General features: G+C 38.4%; 1 protein-coding gene across 9 annotated transcripts in view; it reads left to right on the top strand.

Annotated features, from left to right (window-relative positions):
- PIK3C2G (phosphatidylinositol-4-phosphate 3-kinase catalytic subunit type 2 gamma) overlaps positions 1 to 23,303 on the top strand; it is a 333,216-nt gene that overhangs the window by 168,004 nt on the left and 141,909 nt on the right. For all 9 annotated transcript variants that reach the window (XM_064735090.1, XM_064735079.1, XM_064735101.1 and 6 more), the window contains 4 exons: positions 198 to 268; positions 3,916 to 3,979; positions 8,734 to 8,850; positions 16,386 to 16,419. In XM_064735090.1, coding sequence (XP_064591160.1) covers positions 198 to 268; positions 3,916 to 3,979; positions 8,734 to 8,850; positions 16,386 to 16,419 — 286 coding nt within the window. The remainder of the gene's footprint in view (positions 1 to 197; positions 269 to 3,915; positions 3,980 to 8,733; positions 8,851 to 16,385; positions 16,420 to 23,303) is intronic.

Genomic DNA, 23,303 nt, shown 5'->3' with positions numbered 1-23,303 from the left:
AGCACTCTTGGCCCCACTGGTGCCTGCATAGTGCCACCCAGTGTAACATAAAATAGTCAACAAATAAAATTTCAGATCAAAACATCCTGAACACATCCTGAGAACATTCTGACTTTGGAAAATACCATGCTAACATCTCCAATATGCATTCTTTTTTATCAGAATAATATATGTCACCATACTCCTCTCTTTCACAGTGTGAGGATGACCAAAGAAGGTTCAGTGTGAATGAGCTGTTAGAAGACACTTGTGCCTGGAGACTGATCTGGTAAGCTGCTATTCAGCAATATTTATGTTTCTAATTGTTTATATTTGTGGGAAGCCTCCTTGCACCAAAGGACAATTCTGGGAACTACTGGGGACAGGAATGATACTAGTGAGAAAGACAATTGGTTCAATATTTCAGACTTTTTCTTTTTGGACCTTAGTTGTTGCTTAGCAAAAATCAATGTGTTTTGGATCCATGTAATATTTCCCAATTGTCTCCTTTGCATATTACTGAAGTTTTCATTGAAGGTTTCATTTTTCCCAAAGATTCCCATGATTGAAAGTGTCAAAATTTTCACGTATGTGTTGCTGTTAGAGAATTTTTTGGCATTAAATATTGTAAAACTAGTAGGTTTGCTTTTTATTAGGACTATATTTTCCCAGTTCAGTTATCTTTAAATCTCTTTTTTTTTTCTTCTTTTTTAATGGAGGTTAACTATGATGGGCCTTTAACTTGGCAGTCAAAATAAAGCTGATGGTAAAGCCAGTCTGTGATGGACAAACACTAAATGAGATAGATTCCTTATTCATCTTTAATTGTATTCTATTTAGATAAATTCTAATTTTAGGTAAAGAAGCTGTTGACACTTTTTGCAATGTTTTCCATCACTGTGTTATAAAGTAATTTGCCATCAAAAGTAAACTTAAATGACACACCTGTCATTTAGCAGATGGAGGGAAACAGAGGAGTAGTGACTCGTTTTAGGGGGGGTACCTGGTGCTTACTGGGGACCCATCTGGCTTCCTAGGAGCATGGCCCAAATTTCCATTCTGGTCCTTGCTCTAAAGAACTCAGTACAAGACATAAATTTTACAGATGGCAAGTGTATGAAATTTGGTAGCACAGAGGATGTCTGCAGGACAGGATCATTTGCTGTGGGTCCCTTTTCTCCAGGCTAAGCAATCCCATCTCCCTCTTCCCGTTAGAACTGTGCTCCAGACCCATCCCCAGCTCTGCTCCCTTCTGTGGACGCACTCCAGCAGCTCAATGACCTTCTTGTGGTGAGGGGCCCAACTCTCAGGACAATCACATGGGACCAGCTCCCAACAATTCCCTTCACCCACAACCCTCTGGGTCCAGGCATGCATTTGGGCACTGCTTAGTGAGGCAGAATGGTGATAAACAGCATTTTAGAAGGGGAACCTAGCATTTCCCCATAGCAGGGGCTGCTGCCAGGAGACTGGAAAACGAGAGTTGCAAGTCCATGCGATGTACTTGTCATCATCCTCCCGTATAGACCAGCTGGGAGCTGTGACTGCCTCTCCTGTTTGTGCTTTTCTTATTTCCTTTTCAAAACTCTTGCACCATATTGACTTGCTAAAATCTAAAAAAAATGTCCTTAACATCAAAGAAGTACTAAATGTTCACAGGTTGGTTAGGCTTGCCTTATTTGTACACAGCTATAATGATGCACAAGTATGTCTGTGTGATAAGATATGGGTATTATTAGTTATCTGGCAGACAGTGACTCAGGATGGCATTAGTAGGGGTATTTCAATCATCATTACAACTTGCTGGGTTTGTTTCCTATTAATGATGCAAAATTATAGCTGCTTTATGCCAAAAATTCTCCAGGGGAAAAGAAACTGATGGGAAATATGCTAATTTTTTGAAGTAGCATTGTAATTTAGGAAATTATTCTGCATTTTAACCTGCATTTTGACCAACCATGCTAATAAACATGCTCACCTCCATGGAAAAAGACAACAAGGCAAGCTCATGTGTTCAGATATATTTTTGAGCTGGGCAAGGCTGGGAAAAAGATGTTATGCCTGAGGACTTGGTCAAAGCAGAGTGACAACTTGTATTAGCTATGATTTAACAGGATTACAGGAGGAATTTCCAGGCAACTGCTCCACATACAAACTGCCTGGCTAGATAAAGCCAGTGCAGATTGAAAATAAAAAGCTGTAAAGGCAAAACTACCTGTAGGAGGAAGTGAATATTTGGCATCTCCAGGGAAATGCACTGTGGTATCACCACAGGGAAGGCCACCTAACTTTTCTTTATTCTGTGTTTTATTTCAGTGCAATGAGTCTCCTTTTCCTGTCATGCAATATAGATAATGAAAATCTGATCATGTACCATGAAACCTGTACTTTGGGCTGCAGTTGCAATTCTAAGTTCTGATTGCCCAGTTGGCCCAACTAAAATACATGAGGACACACTTGCTCTATAAATAGTTTATTTGCTTTGAAGCTCGGAAAAAAATATCAAAATATTTTTGGGACTTTCAGCTACCAGACTGCAATGGAGATGGAGGAGTAGGGGGAAATTTCTTCTAAGCCTTCTGAAGACGAACAACTTAATAAAAGATTGGTGAAGGATATAAGAGTAGAATTTAAAAGGCTAGAAAAAGGTGATAGAGCATAACAAACAACAAAGAAGAATTTCAGTTGTAATTTCCACTTTTTCATATAAGCATGTGCAAACCCCAACTACCTCTGCTGGCCATCAAGGTAATGATGTGTCCCTTTTACTAACCAGTGGGCTAGGCAAGGTGTAAAACTGGGAATTACAGTTTCCTTATCCTTTCCTGATGATTTGACCCTACAGAGGAGGCTTGCCAGGATGATGCCTTAGCAATGGTCTCACAGGCACCTGTTTTTGTTTTGTTCAGCTGACAAACGAACGAGAATTTCACAGTGCTTGAAACAAGAAAATTACACAAATGCTTCTTAGAAGCAAAAATCTGAATCTGGTTGTCTGTTGGGGATAGCACTTGGAGGCTGTGGTAGTAAAAGTGTGAGATTTACAGCTGAAGCATCAGTTGAGGAGTTTAGAGAGGTGTATGCTCCTCTTCATAATCCTAATTAATTTAGTGAAGCTTTGCTAAGACTCAGCAGTCTGCCTGTACAAATTGGCAGCTTCTGTAGCATGGCAAAGGTATGGAACTACAGAGTGGTGAGTGGCTCTCTGCAGAAGTAAAGCAAATTTTACTGCTTAGGAAATGCTATGGAAAGGCAGGTGCTGAAACAGTTTGAGCATGCAAACTTGAGAACTGCATGCAAATTAAGTTTCATGGGTTATGCAGCAATGCTGCCCTGTTTTATAACATACTTTTATACTTGGGACTTAGCCTGTGCTTTGGAAGTGTTGAGATTTTCCAGATCTTGGGCAGATGTTTTATCTGATTCCATGCAGCTTAAGTCTGTGAAGTGATTGAGACAGAAGGCATTGGATCATAAAATCACTGAAGTTGGAAAAGAGCCTTAGGATAATCAAGCCTAGCTTTAAGAATGTAGCATGTACTTGAGTCCATCCTTCTTTAGGTAATATTTAAGCACTTGCTTAGCCATAAAGAGTAAAATAATTGGGAAGTGAATTTCAATAAACATTGAAACAGTAAATCACTTACCGGAATTCTTTAACTTGGGAAACTTGTATCTTCTATAAACAGACTTTTTTCATGTATTCTTTGTGGCAAAAGTCTACCAAAAACCCAGGGAAGTCCAGGCTCAATTACATGATGTCTACATACACACTTGGCTTTATTTTATACTGATATAAAATCAGTCTCAAATTATTTCAAATGTCTAGAATGTGAAAAAAACAAAAACCGAACAAAAAACAAACCTGTTCTCTTGTTCTCTTTATCTAATTCTTATTAACTTGATATTGTTTCCTTTTTTTTTCCTGATTCCTAGGCAGAACCTTGTCTCTGTTATTATCAACTACGGAGGTCAAGTGGAGTATCTGCTGCAAAATGAGGTATTTGTTCTCAGTTTGTTACACCAGAAAAGCATTAACTTCTACATGAAAGGTATCTAATTATTAATCTGTCTTAGATGCAATTAAGGAAGACTGTTAATTAAGACTGCTTAATCTGGCCTTGAAAGGATACAAATTCTCTTAATAAAACCTGGTCTGAGGTTAGGAAGAAAGTGCTACAAATTTAAAATATCAAAGGTGACTGTTTTTACGTGTCAAGGAACTTGTAAATAAAACCAGAGTTGTTTGAGTTGGCAATAGAATACTTGGGATGAGTAGAGGTATAATGCATTATATGGATCTACAAAATTTGTGCCTCATTTTGCAAACCCCCATGCCTGATGTTTACATATTTAGTATATACATGCAAGCATGTGGTAGTTTGAAGGATTAAGTTTAGCCAGCAAAATTCCCAAGAGCTTTATTTTAAAGCCTTGGGGGCTGCCAATTGAATGCTACATGCTTGAAGGAAAAAACTCCTTTAGGAAATCTTCTCTGCTGTCCAGTGTTTTAAGGACAAATGTCTAAAGGACAAATTGAGTCATACCTTGGAAGAAACCACATGTTTATTTGATCTGACTTCCAAGCTGGCATGATAACTGATTTGATCTGACTTTCAAGTTGGCATGATAACTGATTTTCCAGGGTTTGAAACTGGAAAGAACAAAAGACTTATAAAAATCAAAGAACACTGATGTAGCATGAAGATATTCCAGTGTATCCCTTCCAGAGTTATAACTCATTATGCTAAATTATGCATTTCTTTGAAATATATGTTACAATGTAAAATGAATATTTTTCTTCAGAACTCTGTCACCTACATTTAAGTTCTGAATTTAATCTCTCTGGATATTCTTGATCCACTATTATTTCTATTTTGAATAGCCATAGAACATACATTTGCATACAAATTTTATACATATACACACATATATAGAAATCCACCTAAACATAGAGACACATACATGAATACATATATATCAATAATATATATTTATAAATACATAATATAGATATATACAAACATTTTACATTTTGTGTAAATCTTTGATGCTTTTTCAAAATGCAAAACACTAATTTTGTGCCTGGCTACAAAGTAAAACTCTGGGTCTGATGCTGTGCAGGTATTTGCTGAATTTTCCTTTGTAAACATCATCTCAAAGGGAAGTGTTTAGTGTATAAAATGTGATGCAGTCATAACCATTTGGAAAAGTTAGGTCCCCAAGCTCAAATGCACATGTATATTTCTTCACTGAAGCAGACCCACCAGGGTAGTTATTTACATTCACTTGAAATTTTAGGGCCTAAAGCAAGAGGGTTCTAAATTCAAAAAAAGCCATAACCTCAACATTAATGAGACTTTGCAATCCACCCTCTGCAACTGACACTGAGCAGATTTTCCTCAGACCTATAATGAAGCATTCCTAAATTTGTTTTTGCTAAAGATTTTTACGTTGAGTAAGCAATTTCTTGAAACCATTAACTTTTTATAAAGGGAAGGAAGTACATTTTTCAAATATTCATACCATCCAGCAAATATGCATGTGTCTAGAGCTAAATTTCTCTGTATTTTTTTTTTTTTATATGGCCTTCTCTACTCAGGCTATATTAAAAAAAAATAAGTTCATATTAATTGCTTAAAAGAGTAGGAATGGTAGTTCATGATTTAGGTCATATCATGGATATTTTCCTGAGGCTCAGTGTATGGAGCTTTTTCAAACCTAGAATCATGAAGTCTGATTTGCTTTAATTAGTGGCTCAAAAAATGATGGAGCTCTAATGTAATGAGTAATATGTAGCAAACAAAACAAAAAATGAGACTCCTTTATTTGGGCTTTGAATCCTTGTTTACTTATTTTCTCTAACTTTTAATTAGATTGCTTAAAGAAGGCTGAAAATTGAGGTCATTGTAGCTCCCCTTTATCCCAAGTCTTCACAGAAGTAATTCTGTCACTTTTCCAGGGTATTCCCACTTTTCCAAGCTATTCCCATTCCCTGCTGGCATTGTTGTTATTCCTCTTTGGTTCACCATGATCCACCTTCAGCACACTCTGGGAGCTGCTCACAGATTGTAAATTAAGTGCACACGTAACTGCTGAAGTTCTGTACTCAGCTGGAAGTTCTTGAAGCATTCAGTTTTAACCAGACACACCTTGAGATTCCCAGTTGAAAGAAAAATTTTTGCACATTTTTTTACTTATTTACAAATTTATTCTTCCACAGATATGGGATGCCAGTACTTTTGAGTTATGGCACAAGCCAACTATCATTATTAATCTAATTACTAATAGTGGTACATAAATGGAAAATTAATTTTGAGATGGATAATGACTTTATAAAACAAAAATTTTAAAAATATAATGAAGATGTCTGGCACAAAGACGGAGTTGGTGCTGTTAGGGTTGAAGTGTAAGTTTTGAAATGTATTTTTCAGACAATATGTGCTGTAAAATAAGCAGCCAATTTTGATTGCCCTGACAACCACTTTTTAAGCACTTCATTTTGAAATCCATTCAAAATGGACTGTTAGAGAGGAATTTGTAAATATTTTATACAGAGTGTAGAAGTTCTAGAATGAAATAACTTTTTTTTTGTCATATAAATTATTGAAACACCAAAATATTCTTCTAAGATTCTGCTCTATTTAAATATGTAGAAGGGGGAAAAAAATTACAAGTTGTTGACTGGAGTTCCTTTGGAATTTCAGAAGATGTAAAATTTTTGTAAGAAATGAGGCTCCATCTTCCCTTCTTTGGGACAAAAATCCATGTCATGTATCTACACATGAAAAAAGAGAACTCTTTATGTGAAAAAATGAGAAATTTTTACATGATAACATCCCAGCAGAGAAATAGTGTGGAAGAAGTCATCATGTGTAGTATTCAGTATCACATAATTTTATGTGCTTACTATTCTTCATCTGCAATATGCTCCTTAGAAGTAGCTACCATAAAAATAAAGTGTATGGTAAAGTAGCTTCTATAAATATTAATACTTTGATAGTTTCTCTCTAAACAGAATAGCATATTAAACATTCCTCAGGACACCAATTCTCTTTACTGAATAGCATTTATATGTACGTACAAAAATACATAAACTGTGGGTGGGTTTGAGTTTTAGGTTTTGTTTTTATTTTTCTCCATCCAGAGAGCTGTTTCTCTATTTAAGGGTTACTTTTGTGTATGTCTATTGCTTGTTACTGCTCAGAAATTACCCTGCAGAGCTGTATTTATAGGCACAAAATTCCTTCTTCCAATAATACATCTCTGCTTGTGAAGAAGCAAAATGCTAAATTAAAACTTATTTAAATCAAATGCAAAAATGGAATGATATTTTATATTAATTAAAAACTCTATATAGAAATTTATGTATATGTATATATATGCATATACTCACTTATTTCTTCAAGAAATCAGAGTAAACCAGCTTTTATAATGTTCTGGAGTTGTCAGGGTTACACATAGCACTGGGTTATGCATACTACTGAGCCCCAATCAACTTCAGCACCAAGGAGGATCTAAAATTCTCAAGAGATCACAGTCAGCCCTTTCCTCTCTAGAACCTGTAGTATGAAAAGGTGTTTGTGTCCTTAATTACTAAAAGAAAAACCCAAAAGCTTATGTCTAAAAGAATCTGACCACCAGATATTTGTGGATATTTCATGTAACTCATTCCTGCTTTAATTCTGCTTGAAGCAGGTAATGTGTAATTAGTAAGCTCAATATATTTTTATGTTTATTTCTAATAATGACAGATGCTAACCTTCTCAGTACAGTCTGTGCACAGAACTTAAGCCTGAAAACAGAAAGTTCGTCTTGGTATGATTTTTATTTTTCAGGCACAAGATGCATGAGTGAGAGAAATGGTTTCATGGGTACATCCACATGCTATAGTGCACTAAAAGGAACGTTTATCAGTACAGAAACATGGACAATATTTATAGGAGAGCTTCTGCTTGTTCAGAGAATGTATTTTAAGGTTTAATGAAGTGATATAACCATGCAGAAAGCCCATGTATTTTTATTTATTTATTTTCCTGAACATAGAGTACTTCATATTGTGTTTTCCTTCCTTTGGGGATCCAATTTTTTTTTTTTTTTTTTGTTCCTCAAAGTATTTCATCTCAAAGCTTTTTTCCCATATGGCAATATTAATATATCTAAATTTGGCAATGTTAAAATATCTAAATTTACAATCAATAAGATTCTATAGTTTTAACTAAATATATAATTTTGCAGAAAGCAGGTTGCAAAAGTACTCAGTCCACAGGTGTCAGATTATGCAGCCTCCCACACAGTACCTATTTTTAGGAGGAATGTGGCTGTTTTCCAACTCTGGCAGAAATGGGTAGGAGACAATAGTGAGGATAAATTCACAGAATTACAGAATGCTCATGAATCACTTGGCTTCAGGTCTCCTATGAAGCTTCTTTACAGTGCTTCCACACTGCTGGAGTTCATCCAAACCAAGGGTTTCCCTTAAAATCATTCCTTGATACCAAATTTCTTGTGGTTTTTGACCAGCATGCATTTTGTGGGAGATAATTGGACTTCAACAGAAATGTCACCATCCTTAGGAAAATATTGGCCTGTGGTGATTTCAGTGTAGCCAGACTAAGCCATGGTATTTGAATTCTGCTTGATAGGGTAGGATTTCCTACCCCTCACTGCCATGAAGGTTATGGTCAGGTATTTCTGGGAAATGCTGTGTGCCAACTGTTTCCTTTTCTCCCCCCATTTCTCTCCTATCAACAGAATAATATTGATAATGTGATTGAGGCAGCTAAAGCCATCTGCAGTGTCCTGTGTTCTGTGGAAACCAGAGACATCACTGATGCAGTTTGGAAACTCCATGCTTTGGGGAGAGCACAGGTAAAAGATGCATGTTCGTGTCCTATTTTTCTCTTTAAAACTGGAACTTGAATGGGTATCACTCTTGTTTTGATTGATCAAGTCCATTTTTCTGTCTTGCTACATCTTACTGTCTTGCTGTCTTGTTTTCCTTTTGGCGTCTGTTGGGTCAAGACTGTAAAAAAAAATGTTCACCATATGTAATGCGATAGAGGACCAACAGAAAATTTGCCATGTGTTTAACTTGAACTGATATTCTCCTCCAGCTCTTTCTACTCAATGTAGAAAACTCTTTGCCACATCACCTATTTACCATTTATCATGTGATGTCAGAGTATTAGATTTGCAGATATTTAGTACAGGTTGTCAGTAATTTTAAAAAAACTTCCAGAAATGTCATTAAAATAGTGATTTTTTTTTTGTAAGATTGATATGTCCCTGCTATTTATATAGAATAAATAAATAGAGTACCAGCATCATACAGTCTTGATTTTAGCTGAAATACTCTTAAAACACTGAATTGGGTTTTCCAGGGGTTTCTAAATAATTGTGAACTGGGACTTTGGAGGGCAGTATCCCTCTCAGTTTTGTCATCAGCTGCTTTGGTGTGACCTTAGATAAGTGACTATGATCTGATTTATACAAGTTCTGAGCACCCAAAAGCTCTTTTGAAGTCAGCAACTTGGAGATACAGGTGCTCAGCAAATCTGAAAATCAAGCCATTAATCACTTGGATTTGCTCTGGTATAACTGTGAGTAGTGATGATTTTTTCACACCCTAAGGAAATTCCCTTCTCACACTAAAAAAAAAAAAAAATTGTTGAGGAATTATCTTCTGTCCTTGCATGGTCTCTTGTCATTCTTTCTCACAGCAAATACTCTTTAGAAAAACATGCCAGCCTCTGTGTGTGATGCTTGCATTCAGACCATTACCTGACTCCTGCAGGACTTTTATCCTTTCTCTTTCCTGTTGAGTTTGGTTTTGTTTTCTGCCATGGCTTGTGCTATGTGTAAGAACACCCAAGTCTGGAAGAACACCTGTCATGGTTTGACCAGGAAGGAGTGGGAATTCTGGGAAGCTGTGGTCAAACCAATGAAGGTTTTGGGTTTCATACTGACACCTGGTGTAGCCAGTGGGGTTTGGACACACCTCCGAGAATACACAGGGGTTAAAAGCAAGGCACTGCCCTGGCACTTCCTCTTTTGGACATCGTCGGGCGAAGAGGTCAGATCCCTTCCCCCGCCCGGCCCGCTGCTGCTGGGCGGGGGAGGGGCGGCCATGCGGTAGGCCGGGGGCCTGGACAGAGGTGGGGGTTGAGGGGGCTTTCAAGGATGGAAGGGTGGGGGAGCCCCAAGAGACATCGAGACATCGGGCAGCCAGCCCCCCCCCCCCAGGAGAGCAGCCAGCGAGAAGGGGGAGGAAGACTGCCCGGCCGGAGCGGCAGCGTGTGGGCAGCGTGCGTGGGAGTCGCTCCGGGACCGACAGACAGAGACTGAAAACTTTTAACCCTTTCTTGCATGATTGGGGCCTTGCAAAAATGCTAATCCTCCTCGAAGCTGAATAAGAAGGGAGATGAGAGATGAGATGACTTGGCCCGGAGATTGTGGAGATGATTGGATGGGGAGAGATGATTTGGAGTGGCCTTTTGGCTGGACTTTTTCTTGTAGCCATGGACTCAGTTGTTCCTGTGACACAGACTGCATTTAGGGGGAGGCAGTGCCTCAAAACCAGGAGGGTTCATTTGTGAGGACCCCCCGGCCCCAGGGGGTTGGAAAAATATGGGGGGGACAGTTGTCCCAAAAGCAGAGACTGTGCCTTTTTGGAGTGAGACAAGGCATCCTTGAAAGACCACCCTAAAAGCAGCTCTGGCCATGTCTCGGTGGTGAGAGCACTGGGCATGGAAGGAACATGTCACAAGCGGCAAAAGGACTTTTTTTCCCCGGGCGGTGCCGAAGTGACAAGGAAGCATCCGAGGTTTTCAGTGTGTTTCCAGAAGCCTATGGAACAAGAAGGACTCCTTTCCTCTTCATGAACTGCAGTTTGAGTATACTAACGTGTCGTGCTGGGCTGGGCAGTTGGTGTTTTTGAGAGAATGTATTGGATTGGGAAAGTCAGGGAGTGGGGAGGAGGAAAAGTGGTTTTTGTAAGATTTTCAATTTTTTTTTTCTTTCCCTATTTTTTTCCTGTAGTTTTAGGTAATAAAGTGTTATTTATGTTTAAGTTGGAGCCTGTTTTGCTTATTCCTGGTCACATCTCACAGCAGACGCCAGGGTGAGGCATTTTCATGGGGGCACTGGCTCTGTGCCAGGCTCAAACCATGACAACACCCAAGTCTGAAAGGCAGCTCTAGAGTTTTTGGTTTGTTGCTCAGACCTGACCAGCTGATTCACTTAAGTGGCTTTTCTTGCTTCCCTTCTAGTTCATGCTTCCCTGCAAATCTTGCTTCTATATTATTCTAAATCTTTTAATTTCTGCTTTGGCATCAATTATTAGAAAATGCTACTGGGGGTAAATTCCTGCATAAATGAGTCTGTGTTGGCACACATTTTATCTGGCATGATGTGGAATCAAATGGAAATAAGAATATCCATTTAAGAAAAGCTCTTCTTGGATATTAGAGAGTAAATACTGTAGAGAAAGAGATAAAGGAAGTAACAAGGGATTCATATGATTTGCTTTTCAGTTAACTCCAGATTCTCTTAAGAGGTGTCAGGATGATCAGTGTTTTGTCCTTGAGACAAGAATTTTCTCAATCCAGAATCTTTCTTAAGAGATAGATAAAGAGCTTGGTCCAGGTAAAAGATAGGAAAGCAACAGAACTTTGTTTTAGAAAGGAATTAGAGCAGAAGAAATATATCATGACTAATTTGATAAAAACATTTATTTTGAGGTAAGAAAAATTTAGTGTATTTTATCTTTTAGTGCTCAGGTCAGCCCTGTGAACCTAATGTGTAAACCACCTCTTTTAACTGCCTTATATATATCCCTTGGTCCATTTGCAGCCCCATCCTCTCTGAATTTGAGCAGAGAAATGGGTGCAGTGGTCAAAGAGACAAAACAGTTCCTATTAGTGGGGCTCACCCTAAGTCAGAAAGCTACACATGCCATGGGATAAAACCCTAACAGTACAGGCTATCTTTTTCAAGGCTTAGTTTTTTTTGTGGAAGTTCATATTTTCTTCTGCTTGTCTTCAGAGTCGTTGTCATGCAAATGTGGATTTTATTTTTGAGATTAATTGGCTATTGATAGGCAAATCATTAAATTATCACGTGATCTACTTGTTGTAGAAAGAAACAAAAAAAAATCTCTGCTCCGAATGTTCCCTGTTTGCTATTGCTCATTCCCCAGCATGTGAGAATGTCCACCTCCACCACATAGACAGTCTCCAATATTTACAGTTTCTCCTAAAGCAATTTCCATGTTCTTCCTCACATGGAGGGAGCAATACACTTCCCTTTTCCTGTTTTACCTGTTCAGATTATCCTTTCAGAGCAAGGCACACCTCTCCTTATCTCTGTGCAGTCTCCAGCACAGCACAGTGCTGGTCCTGGCTGGGATCTCCAGAGGCTGCAGCTGATAAGGAACGATGATAATGATACTGTGTGCTCATCTGTAATGAGGAAAATGATACTGTTCTAAATAGCCTCTTCTGAATGTTGAAAAGATTGTCCTGATTGAGCAGTCTTAAATATTTTTCTGTTCTAATATTCAGTAAGAAGCTGTTTCACATCTTGTGGGGATTTTTTAAGGAATTTTGAATGAGTTAGAGAAAGGACCTCTGAGTTTTTAGATGATGTGGTTTATTTTCTTCTACATAGGAAGGGTGAGTTTGGTTCACATCTTTACTGCGTGGTTTAGAAAGTCATAAGACCCTTAGTTACAAAACTTCTTAAGGATTTATTGACTAATAAAATACTGCTAACAAGGATATTTATGTTTTGACTTAGTCCTTAAATATTTTGTTTTATGGACTCATGTTACAGTGTAAACTTTCTTATCCAATCATGTTATGACACACAGACTTACAGTGCTGCATTCTAAACTCCTTGTTTACCTTTGTAACAACTTTTATTTTTTCTGTATCTTAAACTACAAAACTTTAAACTTTCTTCTTCTTAATGTGTCTCTGTTTCAAACTAAAAATCTACTTTCTCGCACCGAAGTTCGGAAGCCTCTTCTAAGGTCTAAAATTAAATCCTGTGCTTAATTCTTAGATTTGGCTTGCAGGCCCAAAGTTCTGAGAATTCTTTGCATTTTGGATTCCAGCAACATATCTCTTGAAAACTACTGCCTAGATTGTCTTTCACGCTGTAAAGTTTTTCAGTTATTGAGGTTTTGCTCTCTTAACACTGCCTTTGAGGCTTGGTTAGCTGAGCTGGTTGTCTGTCCCTTGAAGCCTTCCTGTAAAAGCTGCCTGTGACCTTGAGTGCCACCCCTGTCCCTCTGACTCCCTCTGTGCTGAAGCAGACCTGACTAACAACTGACTTCAAACGCTGTTGCTGCTGCTGCCTTTTCACTCCTTTGAGAAATACTGCTAGGACAGTCAATAGACCTCAGCAATCCAGAAAAGGTTGGGCTTTGATTCCGTAAAGAGCTTCATCTTTCTCAGCAGCTGAACTATAAATGTCATAAAAACAGTCAAATATATTCCTGCGTGTTTTGTAACTTGAGCACTGTCCCATTTCGTGAGGATAGTCATTACACACTATATGCAACTATTGTATTTCCTGGGAAATGTCCCAATGAAGGCAGGAATGAGGCATCTGACTCCATGTTCTCAGAAGGCTAATTTATTAATTTATTATACTATATTATATTAAAGAATGCTAAACTATACTAAAGAATACAGAAAGGATATTTAGAGAAGGTTTAAAAGATAATAATGAAAACTCATGACTCTTTCCAGAGTCCTGACACAGCTTGGCCCTGATTGGCCAAAGAGTGAAAACAACTCACAGCAGAACCCAATTAAACAATCACCTGTGGGAAAACAATCTCCAAACACATTCCACACGTGAGCAAAACACAGGAGCAGCAAATGAGATAAGAATTGTTTTCCTTTCCTCTGAGGCCTCTCAGCTTCCCAGGAGAAAAACCCTGGGCGAAGGGATTTTTCAGGAGAATGTGAATGCCACATGCAACTACTTCACATGTAGAATAGAAATGTAACAAATCAGATTGCATCTCTATTTGTCAATATTTTGTGCTAAGACAATTGACCAGCTTTCCTGTCTGTAGCAACATATGTAGTCAAAATTGGTACCAACCCCCTCAAGCCTCTTTTTGATTTTAACTCATATTGAATGGTAGGGTCATTTTTTGAGTAACTTTTGGGTACTGAAAAAACTATTAAATGCTGCAATATTATTGTATTTTACCATATTGCTTGAATTTTTTTTATTATGTTCATCAGTGTAGCACCAAAATATTTTGTTAGGAGGAAGAGAGGCTTTTTTCAGATGAGCAGGTAAACAGCCCCACAAATTAAGTGACATTTTTGAGGCAACCTGTTGCATCTCAAGCACTGCAGCATTACACATCTGCTAAGGAAGAGGTGCCAGAAAAACATTCTAACTGCTTTTCCACATGATTTCCTGATCGTTTAGTGTAATATATTATGTGGTTTTCTATGGAATATTTTTTAACACGTCCATTTGGCACAAGTGCACATAAAGCCTCAGGGAAACCGCTGCTTACTTCTTCCAGTGCAAATTACATAGGTTTTCAGTGTGTGTTTGTTTATACCTATCTGTACATAGGTGCTCTCCTACTTGGGAAAAAAAAAAGAATGTGCTTCTATTTAATTCTGGTTAAAAAAAACCCCAAAACAAAACAAAGGAACTTAGTTTCAGTCTTCTGTCTTTAATTAAATTGTACTTATTACCTTCTCACTGCCAGTACTGTGCATTCCTGTACCATGGTTAAGAGATTATGAAAGCAACTGGCACCAGTGCTGGTTTCTTCTTAACTGATTGCATCTCTTTGTAAATGTGATTATTTCAGTCTCTAACCAACCTAACCCTGGGATTTTCAAATCCGTTCAGGGGAGGCTCTGGGGCTGATGCATGCTAAATGTTTTTCATCTCTCCTTTTTTTCCCCCCATTCCTTTCTTACAGCAGCTCACAAAATGTCATAGGAGAGCAAATCCTGCCAGAACAGGCACTAATCCACTATATATTAAGCATGCTTTACTAGGTTGAAATTATAAGTACCATGCCAAAAGGTTGTTTACTTTCCAAAATTTGAGGGAATTGAACAAAAGTCTCTGTTCCCATTTGTCTCGCTGCATTATGAAGATTGTGCAAACATAATTCTCAGCCTGGATGCTGCTTTTCTCCCCTCAAGTAAGCATTTGACGACTTCTGTTCATCTTCACCAGACAAATGCTGGCAGCTCCAAGCTGGGTGCCATGGGGAGAATGTACATCCAGCATTGTATTTCTTCTGCCACCTCTGCATGCTCTGTAATTTTTGGGAAGCATCATGCTGAATACATATGTATTAACATGAAGCATTCTGAGCCCACTGCAAAGGGATTAATGCCTTTGAAGGGCAGAAAAACTTACAGGGATGTGGGTTCAAACAGTGCAAGCCAGAGGCAATACTGAAATGCAGAATTAACTGTGCAGTCTCTCTGGTCAAGATTTGCTGCTTATTTTTGTGCTGCTTTGTAGATATAAGTCTGATCACAGACTCATATAATCATAGAGCTTGCTGAGTTGAAAGGGATCCACAAGGATCATCAAAGTCCAACTTGTGTGTCTGCAGAGGACCCACCAAGAATCACAGCCTGTGCACTCAAGTATCATCCAAATGCTTCCAGAACTCTGTCAGGCTTGGGGCTGTGGCCATTTCCCTGGAGAGCCTGTTCAGAGCCCAACCAGCTGTGGGTGAAAAAGCTTCTCCTGATAGCCACTTAACCTCCCCTGACACAGCTTCATGTCACTCCCTTGGGTCCTGTCACTGATGACCAGGAGAAGACATCAGTGCCTGTCACCTGTCCTCATGAGGAAGCTGGAGAGCACTTTGGGGTCTCACATCAGTCAATATTTCCCTTTGGTCACCCCTGGTCAGCTGCCTGCTCAAAGGCCCTTACAGAGCACAGCTGTTTTCAGTGATCTGGCACAGGAGTAGGTGAAATGGAGGGTACTTGAGTGGAGCCATGCTATTCCTCACCTTTGAGAGAAGATGCCAAGACCCTGCCCTTTGGGCTTCACATCTGATTGTAAGGCTAGCAAAGAGGTGGAGAAGGAATTCTCTCTGTTGTACCACTGTGGAGGCTGAGAACGTGTGAGCACATTTGATGAGTGCTTCTTTGTACCTTGACTTGCCCAAATACTGTCAGAAATCAGGGCTGAGTGGCTTGGCTGAGGTGGTAGAGGAAGCAGGTCCTGGTGTTCTGAATCTGTCATGTCTTGTGTCATCATAACATTAAATAAATCTAAATCCTTTCCCCTTTCCATGGTATTTTCTACTCCTACAACCATTACAACTTCTACCCAGTCTTTTCTGAAGTGACTGATTACTTTTTTCCTCTCTGGTTTTGTCTTTATAGAATTCTCTTCAAAGTGTGGAAACGCCAGGCAAAGGTAGAGTGGTTTTCTTTTGTTTTTTTTTAAAGTATGTTAATTCAAGGTGTATCATCATAAAACACATGTTTTGCTATTTGTTTTTTTTTTAATAATCTGTTTGAGCATGCATATTGCAGATCTTTACACGTTAAGGTGTGTTATAAGGTACTTTTGATAAGTTGAAATTGAAGTGACCTAAAAGTGTAAATAAAACAGCATTTCCACAAAATAATCTGGAGACTGAAATATGGAGAATAAATAGCAGAGTGAAAGAACTGAGTTTAGGCTATGGTGGTCATGGTAGTTTTCTTTAATCACAATTTTCTATGCAGAGAAAAGGGAAAATAATGAACTTCATGGAAGGCTGAAAAATTTTTTCTGTGTGACATTTCCACCTGACTCAACTTCCTCCCTTTGAGAGCTTTATTTCTTTGTGATCTTTTGCTGTATAAACAGTGTCTTGCCTAATGATAGACTGTCATAAGAAGAGTATATTAATTAACAATAATGGACAAAATTATAAACCCTGCCTTTAGAAACTCTCACTGGCTCAGAGGTGCCCAGCCCTGTCAGCACCTCTCAGACTGAGGGATGAGCAGGACTCTGCTCTGTCAGGGGTGGATTCCAGGAGGGAACAGCCTCATCAGGTGCTGCTCTACCCCTCTGTGGCTGCCCAAATGCAGCTGGGGATGCTGCATGGGTACCATCCAAGGGCCCTCCCTCCAGCTGAGCACTGGCCTGGGCTGTGGAAGGAATTTGTTTCTCTCCATTTTGTTTGAGGAAAAAATGGCCTCTGAGATGCTCTTTTCCTCTGTTTGCTTTTCTTAACTGCAGTGTGTTCGGAGAGGCAAAAAAGGTGAATCAGCTGCAATGATTTCAGCAGTCTTTTAAACACAGAGTTGCTTCAAATGCAGGTTTCCAAATGCCAGGCTTATTTTCTGTATTATTGAACTTCATGAACAGCAGAGAAAGGAAGCAGCAATTCAGTTTGCAAGGTGCCAGGAGAGGCTAAGCAGCTGGAGGGCCAGGAACACACAGGTGCAGACGGGAGAAGAATGTAAATTCAGTTTGTGGGTTTCTTCTTTCTTGGATATATTCCTTTTCTCATGGTCTTTTTTTTTTTTTTTTTAACACCCTCAATGGCAACTAATTGCTCATGTTAAAAACAATCAATAGTTACTAATAAACACCTACCTGAGAAACATGTTTCTCAGGTAGGTGTTTCTCCACACACTCTTCAGAAAATGTAATTGGAATGGATTTAAAACACTCCTCTGATTACAGGTATTTCCAAATTTGAACTTCATTGAATCAGCAGCTCTCTCAAGGAAAATTTCATTTATTGAGTAAGTGAAGGAATCAGTGTTTGCTCCCTACTTCTCTGTATCTTCATTTATGCCAGGAAATCTTCAACTGTGAAGATTTCTCTGTTTGCTTTTGGCACACCCTAATTTCATAAGAATTGCAGAATCCTTTTGGTAGTGTAAGATTAGAAACTGCAATTTACCGATAGCAAGTCAGAACTTGCCAGGCCATTAGTCATTCTGTGGAGAAGCCTGCATTTAAATTTGTCAGAGGTAACCAAATTTCCATTTCATGTATGTTTTGTCATACTACATGCCTTACATCTGCACCTAATATAGTAAATAAATAGACTGAAGGTCAGTAAAATATTTGAAGTTAGGCTAATGAGCTGGCATGTCAAAGCTGGTGTTAAGAATATGTCTGAGAAAAGCCAAGTGTGAGTGCAATGAGCAAATCCAATCTGCAGGGACCTAGGGCTGAACTCCCAGATGTGGGGAAAAACCATATTCCATCTTCTCTTTTGGGCATCACAACTTTTCCTCAGTCCCTCTCTTCCCAATGCTCACCTTCATGATGATGCCACTGATCTAGGAGCACTAACCTTGAGAGGAATCCAGATGATATTTTCACCAGCTGAAGCCAGACGTAAATGCCAAATAAGTGATGAGTTGTAAGCTCCTGCCAACTTCACCTTTGTGTTTCCTTTTCCACCTCATTTGCTTCCCACCCTTTTTTTACTCCATTGTTCTTGGCCGTCTAGTATTGCAGGTGTGCAAAAATCTGCAAGCCTGTGACCCAAAATTAAAGGAAAATCATAGATTTTCTCAGTGCTGTTAAATCTTTCCAGATCTCTGGGAAGCTAAACCTCATGTGCTTTCCTTCCTCAAGCAGCACATTTGCAGATGAAGTCAGAATTGACAGCCAAGGAAGAGACAGACTGGATTTCCCGTTTTCACTATTCCTTTCTGTCCCTTATATGTATTTATGTTTATCTTGAAGAAAACAGGATCAAATCTTAACAGCAAGAGGACCAATCAATTACTCCAACTAATAATTTGTATCCTTTCCCCTTCCTTCCCCAAGAGATGGTTATTACCCTGAGTATCATAAAAGTTTTGTTTATCTTCATTACAGCTTCTCTCTACTACAAAAGAGAAAAAGATAAAAGATACTATTAAAATAAAAACCTTACTTTAAAACTTGTTTAGAAACTGCCTTAACCTTGCTCTCTAATAACAGATTGTTGGAGCTTTATTATTAGTCATTCACCATGGACTAAGCAAGTCAAAGACTATATTCAAAATATCTAGCCTTGATTTAGTGCTTCAATCACTGCCTCTATTAGCAGTGTTATCTCTGTAGAACATTTTGTGCCACTGCTGTGAATAAAGCAATGCTTATCCACATTATGCCTAAGTATGGATCATGTTCTTTTTCCTCTCTGTGAAGTCCTTTGAATATTATATTCAAGTTTTAGCGCTCAAAATATTTTCTTTCTTGTTAAATGGGAGGAACTATAGGCGTTTCTAGACATCGGTATCTTTCTGCAGCATCAAGTGTTCCCAGAAAATAAAGATTACTCATGTTAATGGATTTAGCATTGGAGTTTGCTGCAATCCAGAGTGTGAGAAGGCTGCAGGCTGGTGCAGACCTGAGTCTGTGTGTGGCTCTCAGAAGCTGATGAATGAATGTTTATTCCATGTCTACAGCCTTGCTGCTCAGGGCAGGGATTTCAGATCAGGCATAAGAAGCAGCTTTCAGAATTTGATCAGTAGTTCTCTGGGACCCATCCAGAAGGTCTGGTATGCACCAGGAACTGATGATATTGAATTAACAATATTTGCCAACTGAATTGCTGGAGATGTTATCTTCTAGAGTGAATGCAGGAATGTAATGCTTACAATACATATAATGTAGTAATCATTACGTTTAGACTGTAAAGCTTCTCTAACTGTGCTTGGGATTTGATATTTGTTTCTAGATGATAATAGAAGCGTTCACAACAGAAAGGCTTTCTATTTTTTAAAAAAGGGGAGGAAAGGGGGAAATTTTTTTGGTTTTTTTGTTAGAGTTTCCTTTGGAGCTGAAAATAATTGTTTTTCTTCTGTTCTTAGCACAAACCCATTACAGTTTTGTTTTGGGAAAAACTCTTTGTTTCACAATATGGAAAAATCTTCAGGGATATTTTTATTGATTTTGTTTCATTTTTCTACATGTCTTCTGCATTGTTTCCAAGCCAGAGCACAGCTCCTCACCTCAAAGCTGTTGTTGTGTTGCATCCTTATATATTGTCCCTGTAGCCAGAGGCTTTTTAATCAAGAAAAATTTTTAAACTAGAACCCCCCAATTCTGCACAAAAAATAGGCAGAAGTTATCAAGGCAATTTAAACCATGTAGGAGAAGAGACATTTTTGATACCAGGATAGCAGGAGATATTAAAGTTGCTTTCAAGGGATAATCCATAGGATTCTTCAACTAGTAGGAGGAAACAGTCCTGTAAATATTGGTGCTTGGAAGGTGCACCTGATCAGTATGTGCATTACAGCCTTTTCATGTTTTGCCTCTTTATCACAATAGTGGCTGAATGAATGCTGCTCAGCATTTTACTTAAAGGTCAAGTGAGTTTCTTTTTTTTGTAGTTTTGGTTTTGGGGTTATGTGTGTATGTGTATCCTAAACTGTATTCAGGACCTTGATCTTTCTTTTTTCATCTCTGAAAATAAGCTGGAAATGAAGAAACCAAGCCCTACTTCTCAAAAGTATTTTTAATCTGTCAAAAGGGTCATAAGCCTTCATTCCAAATTCTGTTCAACCAGATTTTTGTCATGTTTTACCTGGAGAAAATATGTACAGGTCAGAGAGAGTGTTTAACATGTATTGAACTGACATCATCTGCTGGTGCAGTAACAGCAAGGTGCCTGCCCTGTTGGAAGATCTGGCAATAAAATAATGTGGGAATTGTAATACTGGACTGAGAGGAAAAAGTAAGTGGTTTTCAGTGAGGAATAAGCTACTATATTCCATACTAAATCCTGAAAGTACTTGCAGGTGTATGATTCACTAACCTTTTCAGGATTGTGAGGATTGTTCTGTTTCTCACTCCAGGTACAATTTATTCCTTCAGATTTCCTGCACAAGGAACAGGAATCTGTCAGAAATAAGCATATCTGGCAGCTGTGGTTAAAGTTCACTTCCCTGGTTCTCCTCTCATTTCTGCATGTCAGATTTCTCCTCACCTTCAGGGAGAAGGTGATGGCAAATAATTTCACAGCAGAAATAGATCACAAGGTTTGAGTTGTGAGATGATTAGTCTTGGTCACAGTTCACTTTGCAATGTGGTCCTTTCATTGTCTCTTACATACTGGCTATGCCTGGGACATCTCTCTAGAAAATAGGTTTTGATGTAGCTGAAACTCTGAATCTGCTGTAGGAAGTCCATGGCCTGTGCTTTGTAAATCAGTGAAGCACCAATCCTTTCTCAGCTGAGATTTTATGAAAGGCATAAAAAGCAGTAAAAGTTCTCTGGCTTCATGAATGGGAGAAATAATTTCAGCCTACCATATCCTATTCAGCAGCTCATTAAAATACAGTGAGAAAATGCTGACCAAGTTTTGTGAGTAATGGATGTTTACAGACTACCCAAGATGTTTCCCTCTAATTCAGTTAATTGCTACTGCTCCTAATGACTGATGAATGGGGGTTGGAAAAGGGTTGATTCTTTCACAGGAACCATAGACTGTTTTATAACTGACAGCTAGCAAGAATAAGAAAATTAATGTTGAAAAAATTCCTGGGCTTGCAGACCAGATCATAGTTGGACATTTGCTTAAACCTGTGGAACTCTGTTCCTGAAAATATCTCCATTTTGTATGTTCTAATGATTAGATAAATAATGCTGAAGGCCATTTTTCTCCCTTAGCTGGCAGTGAAACAATTTTTCCCCCACTTGTTCCATTGCTGCCTTTACCCCTCACATGCTGTTAGAAAAACGTGTTTTGTTTGGTTTTGTCTGCTTGTCTGGCTTTTACACATCTGACATCAGTTTTGTGACTCAGGTAAACCATGAAAATCATTTTTCTGCAAACAAGGTCAATAGGCAGGGCAGCTTGGATGTAGTGATAGGCATCTTGCATCTTAATCTCTTCCTTGTCTGGCACATGTACATTTTCTGTTATAGAAAATACTCCATTGCATATTTTCTCCTGACTTTATTATTTGGGAATCCTTTGCTCACAGAGTATTCCTTTCTATGTAAGACTTAGCTGAGATAGAATACATTTCTTCTTATTCTGGAGACAAAATCTGAAATGTTGCTTTACACCTAGAATATAGATTGTGTTAAAACTGTACATTTTCAGAGATTCTGAACTACCTTTTACCCTCTGTTGGAGAAAACACTGAGAAGGTTCTGTTCAGAAATCATTGATTTCAACAGGCCAATTGTCATAAATAAGGGGTTTGCTATTACACTACATTTGGCTGTCAACCACTTTGAACAGATTGGAAACAAGGAATCTCCCAAGGAGATGTTGGTCCTTAATGAAAAAATAGCATGGTACTTTTCAGGTAAAATATTGGTTCAAATAGCAGTCAGCTGATGTCCTCTTCTGGACCACTTAAAAAGGTTCCATGTGTATCACTAGGGGTAAGTTCCTGGAATGTAAAAGAATTCAGTGCAAATTAAACATTTAGTTTGCAGTTGCTAAGTGATTACACATCTGGGAATGAGAATTAAGTGGTGTTCTAGGGAAAAATATCACTAGAGACAAAGATTTTTTCAAAACTATTGTGGTGAACGATGATAAATGGTGAAAATGCTAAAGAGGATAAATAAAAAAAGGCAATTAAAACCAAATGGTAGACAGAGAGACTAGAAGGACTGAGTTTTTTTAGCCTGTTGATCTCTAAAATGATTCAGTTTTCATATGTGGAAGATGATTACATGGCAAGGTGTAGTACTCTAGCCAGTCCTTCACACATGCAATAATTTGCTGTCAGTATTTTCAGAAGCAAACTTCATTATATGTCAAGCTGTTTCAATTTTATGTGTATTTCTATTGTTACATAATTAAAACTTGTCTATTATGAAATGAAGAGAAATAACTTCTTTGCCCTGCTTGCAGTGTATTTTGTGACTCAATAGTTGTGGGTAATTGTTGGTTTAAAGGTAAAAGGTATCAAAGGAGGAGAATAAAATTCCTGGTTGAGGATAGGGTTTTTTGGAAATAATTCTGTCAGAAAACTGGGATAGCTAAGTGCAGTGAATGGTGGTATCTGTATCTGAGGTTGGACAGGACTGCTGCACCTATCCTAAGAATAAAATGCTAATAGGAGTCTCAGGCTTCCTATTCCTGGTTTGTTTCTTCTTTCTCTTTTCTTTTTTCTTTCAATAGACTCTATTAGCTGATAGATGCCTGCTGACTTCAGTGGCCAAACAAGTCCAGGGAATATTTCAAGAACTGTTAACAGGTGGTGAGAGTATGTTCTTGATCATGTAGAAAAATGTGAGTTAGAAGGGTAAAAAAAAAAAGGACAATTTGGAGTTTTCCTCTTGGAAGACAAATCAGCCTGATCTTGGAACAATGTAATATACTCTGA

The sequence above is a fragment of the Zonotrichia leucophrys genome, chromosome 1A (genome assembly GCF_028769735.1).
Source record: "Zonotrichia leucophrys gambelii isolate GWCS_2022_RI chromosome 1A, RI_Zleu_2.0, whole genome shotgun sequence".
In the NCBI taxonomy this organism is placed as follows: domain Eukaryota; kingdom Metazoa; phylum Chordata; class Aves; order Passeriformes; family Passerellidae; genus Zonotrichia; species Zonotrichia leucophrys.
Note: the sequence above shows the minus strand (reverse complement) of the source record. Positions and strands in the feature narration are given on the sequence as shown.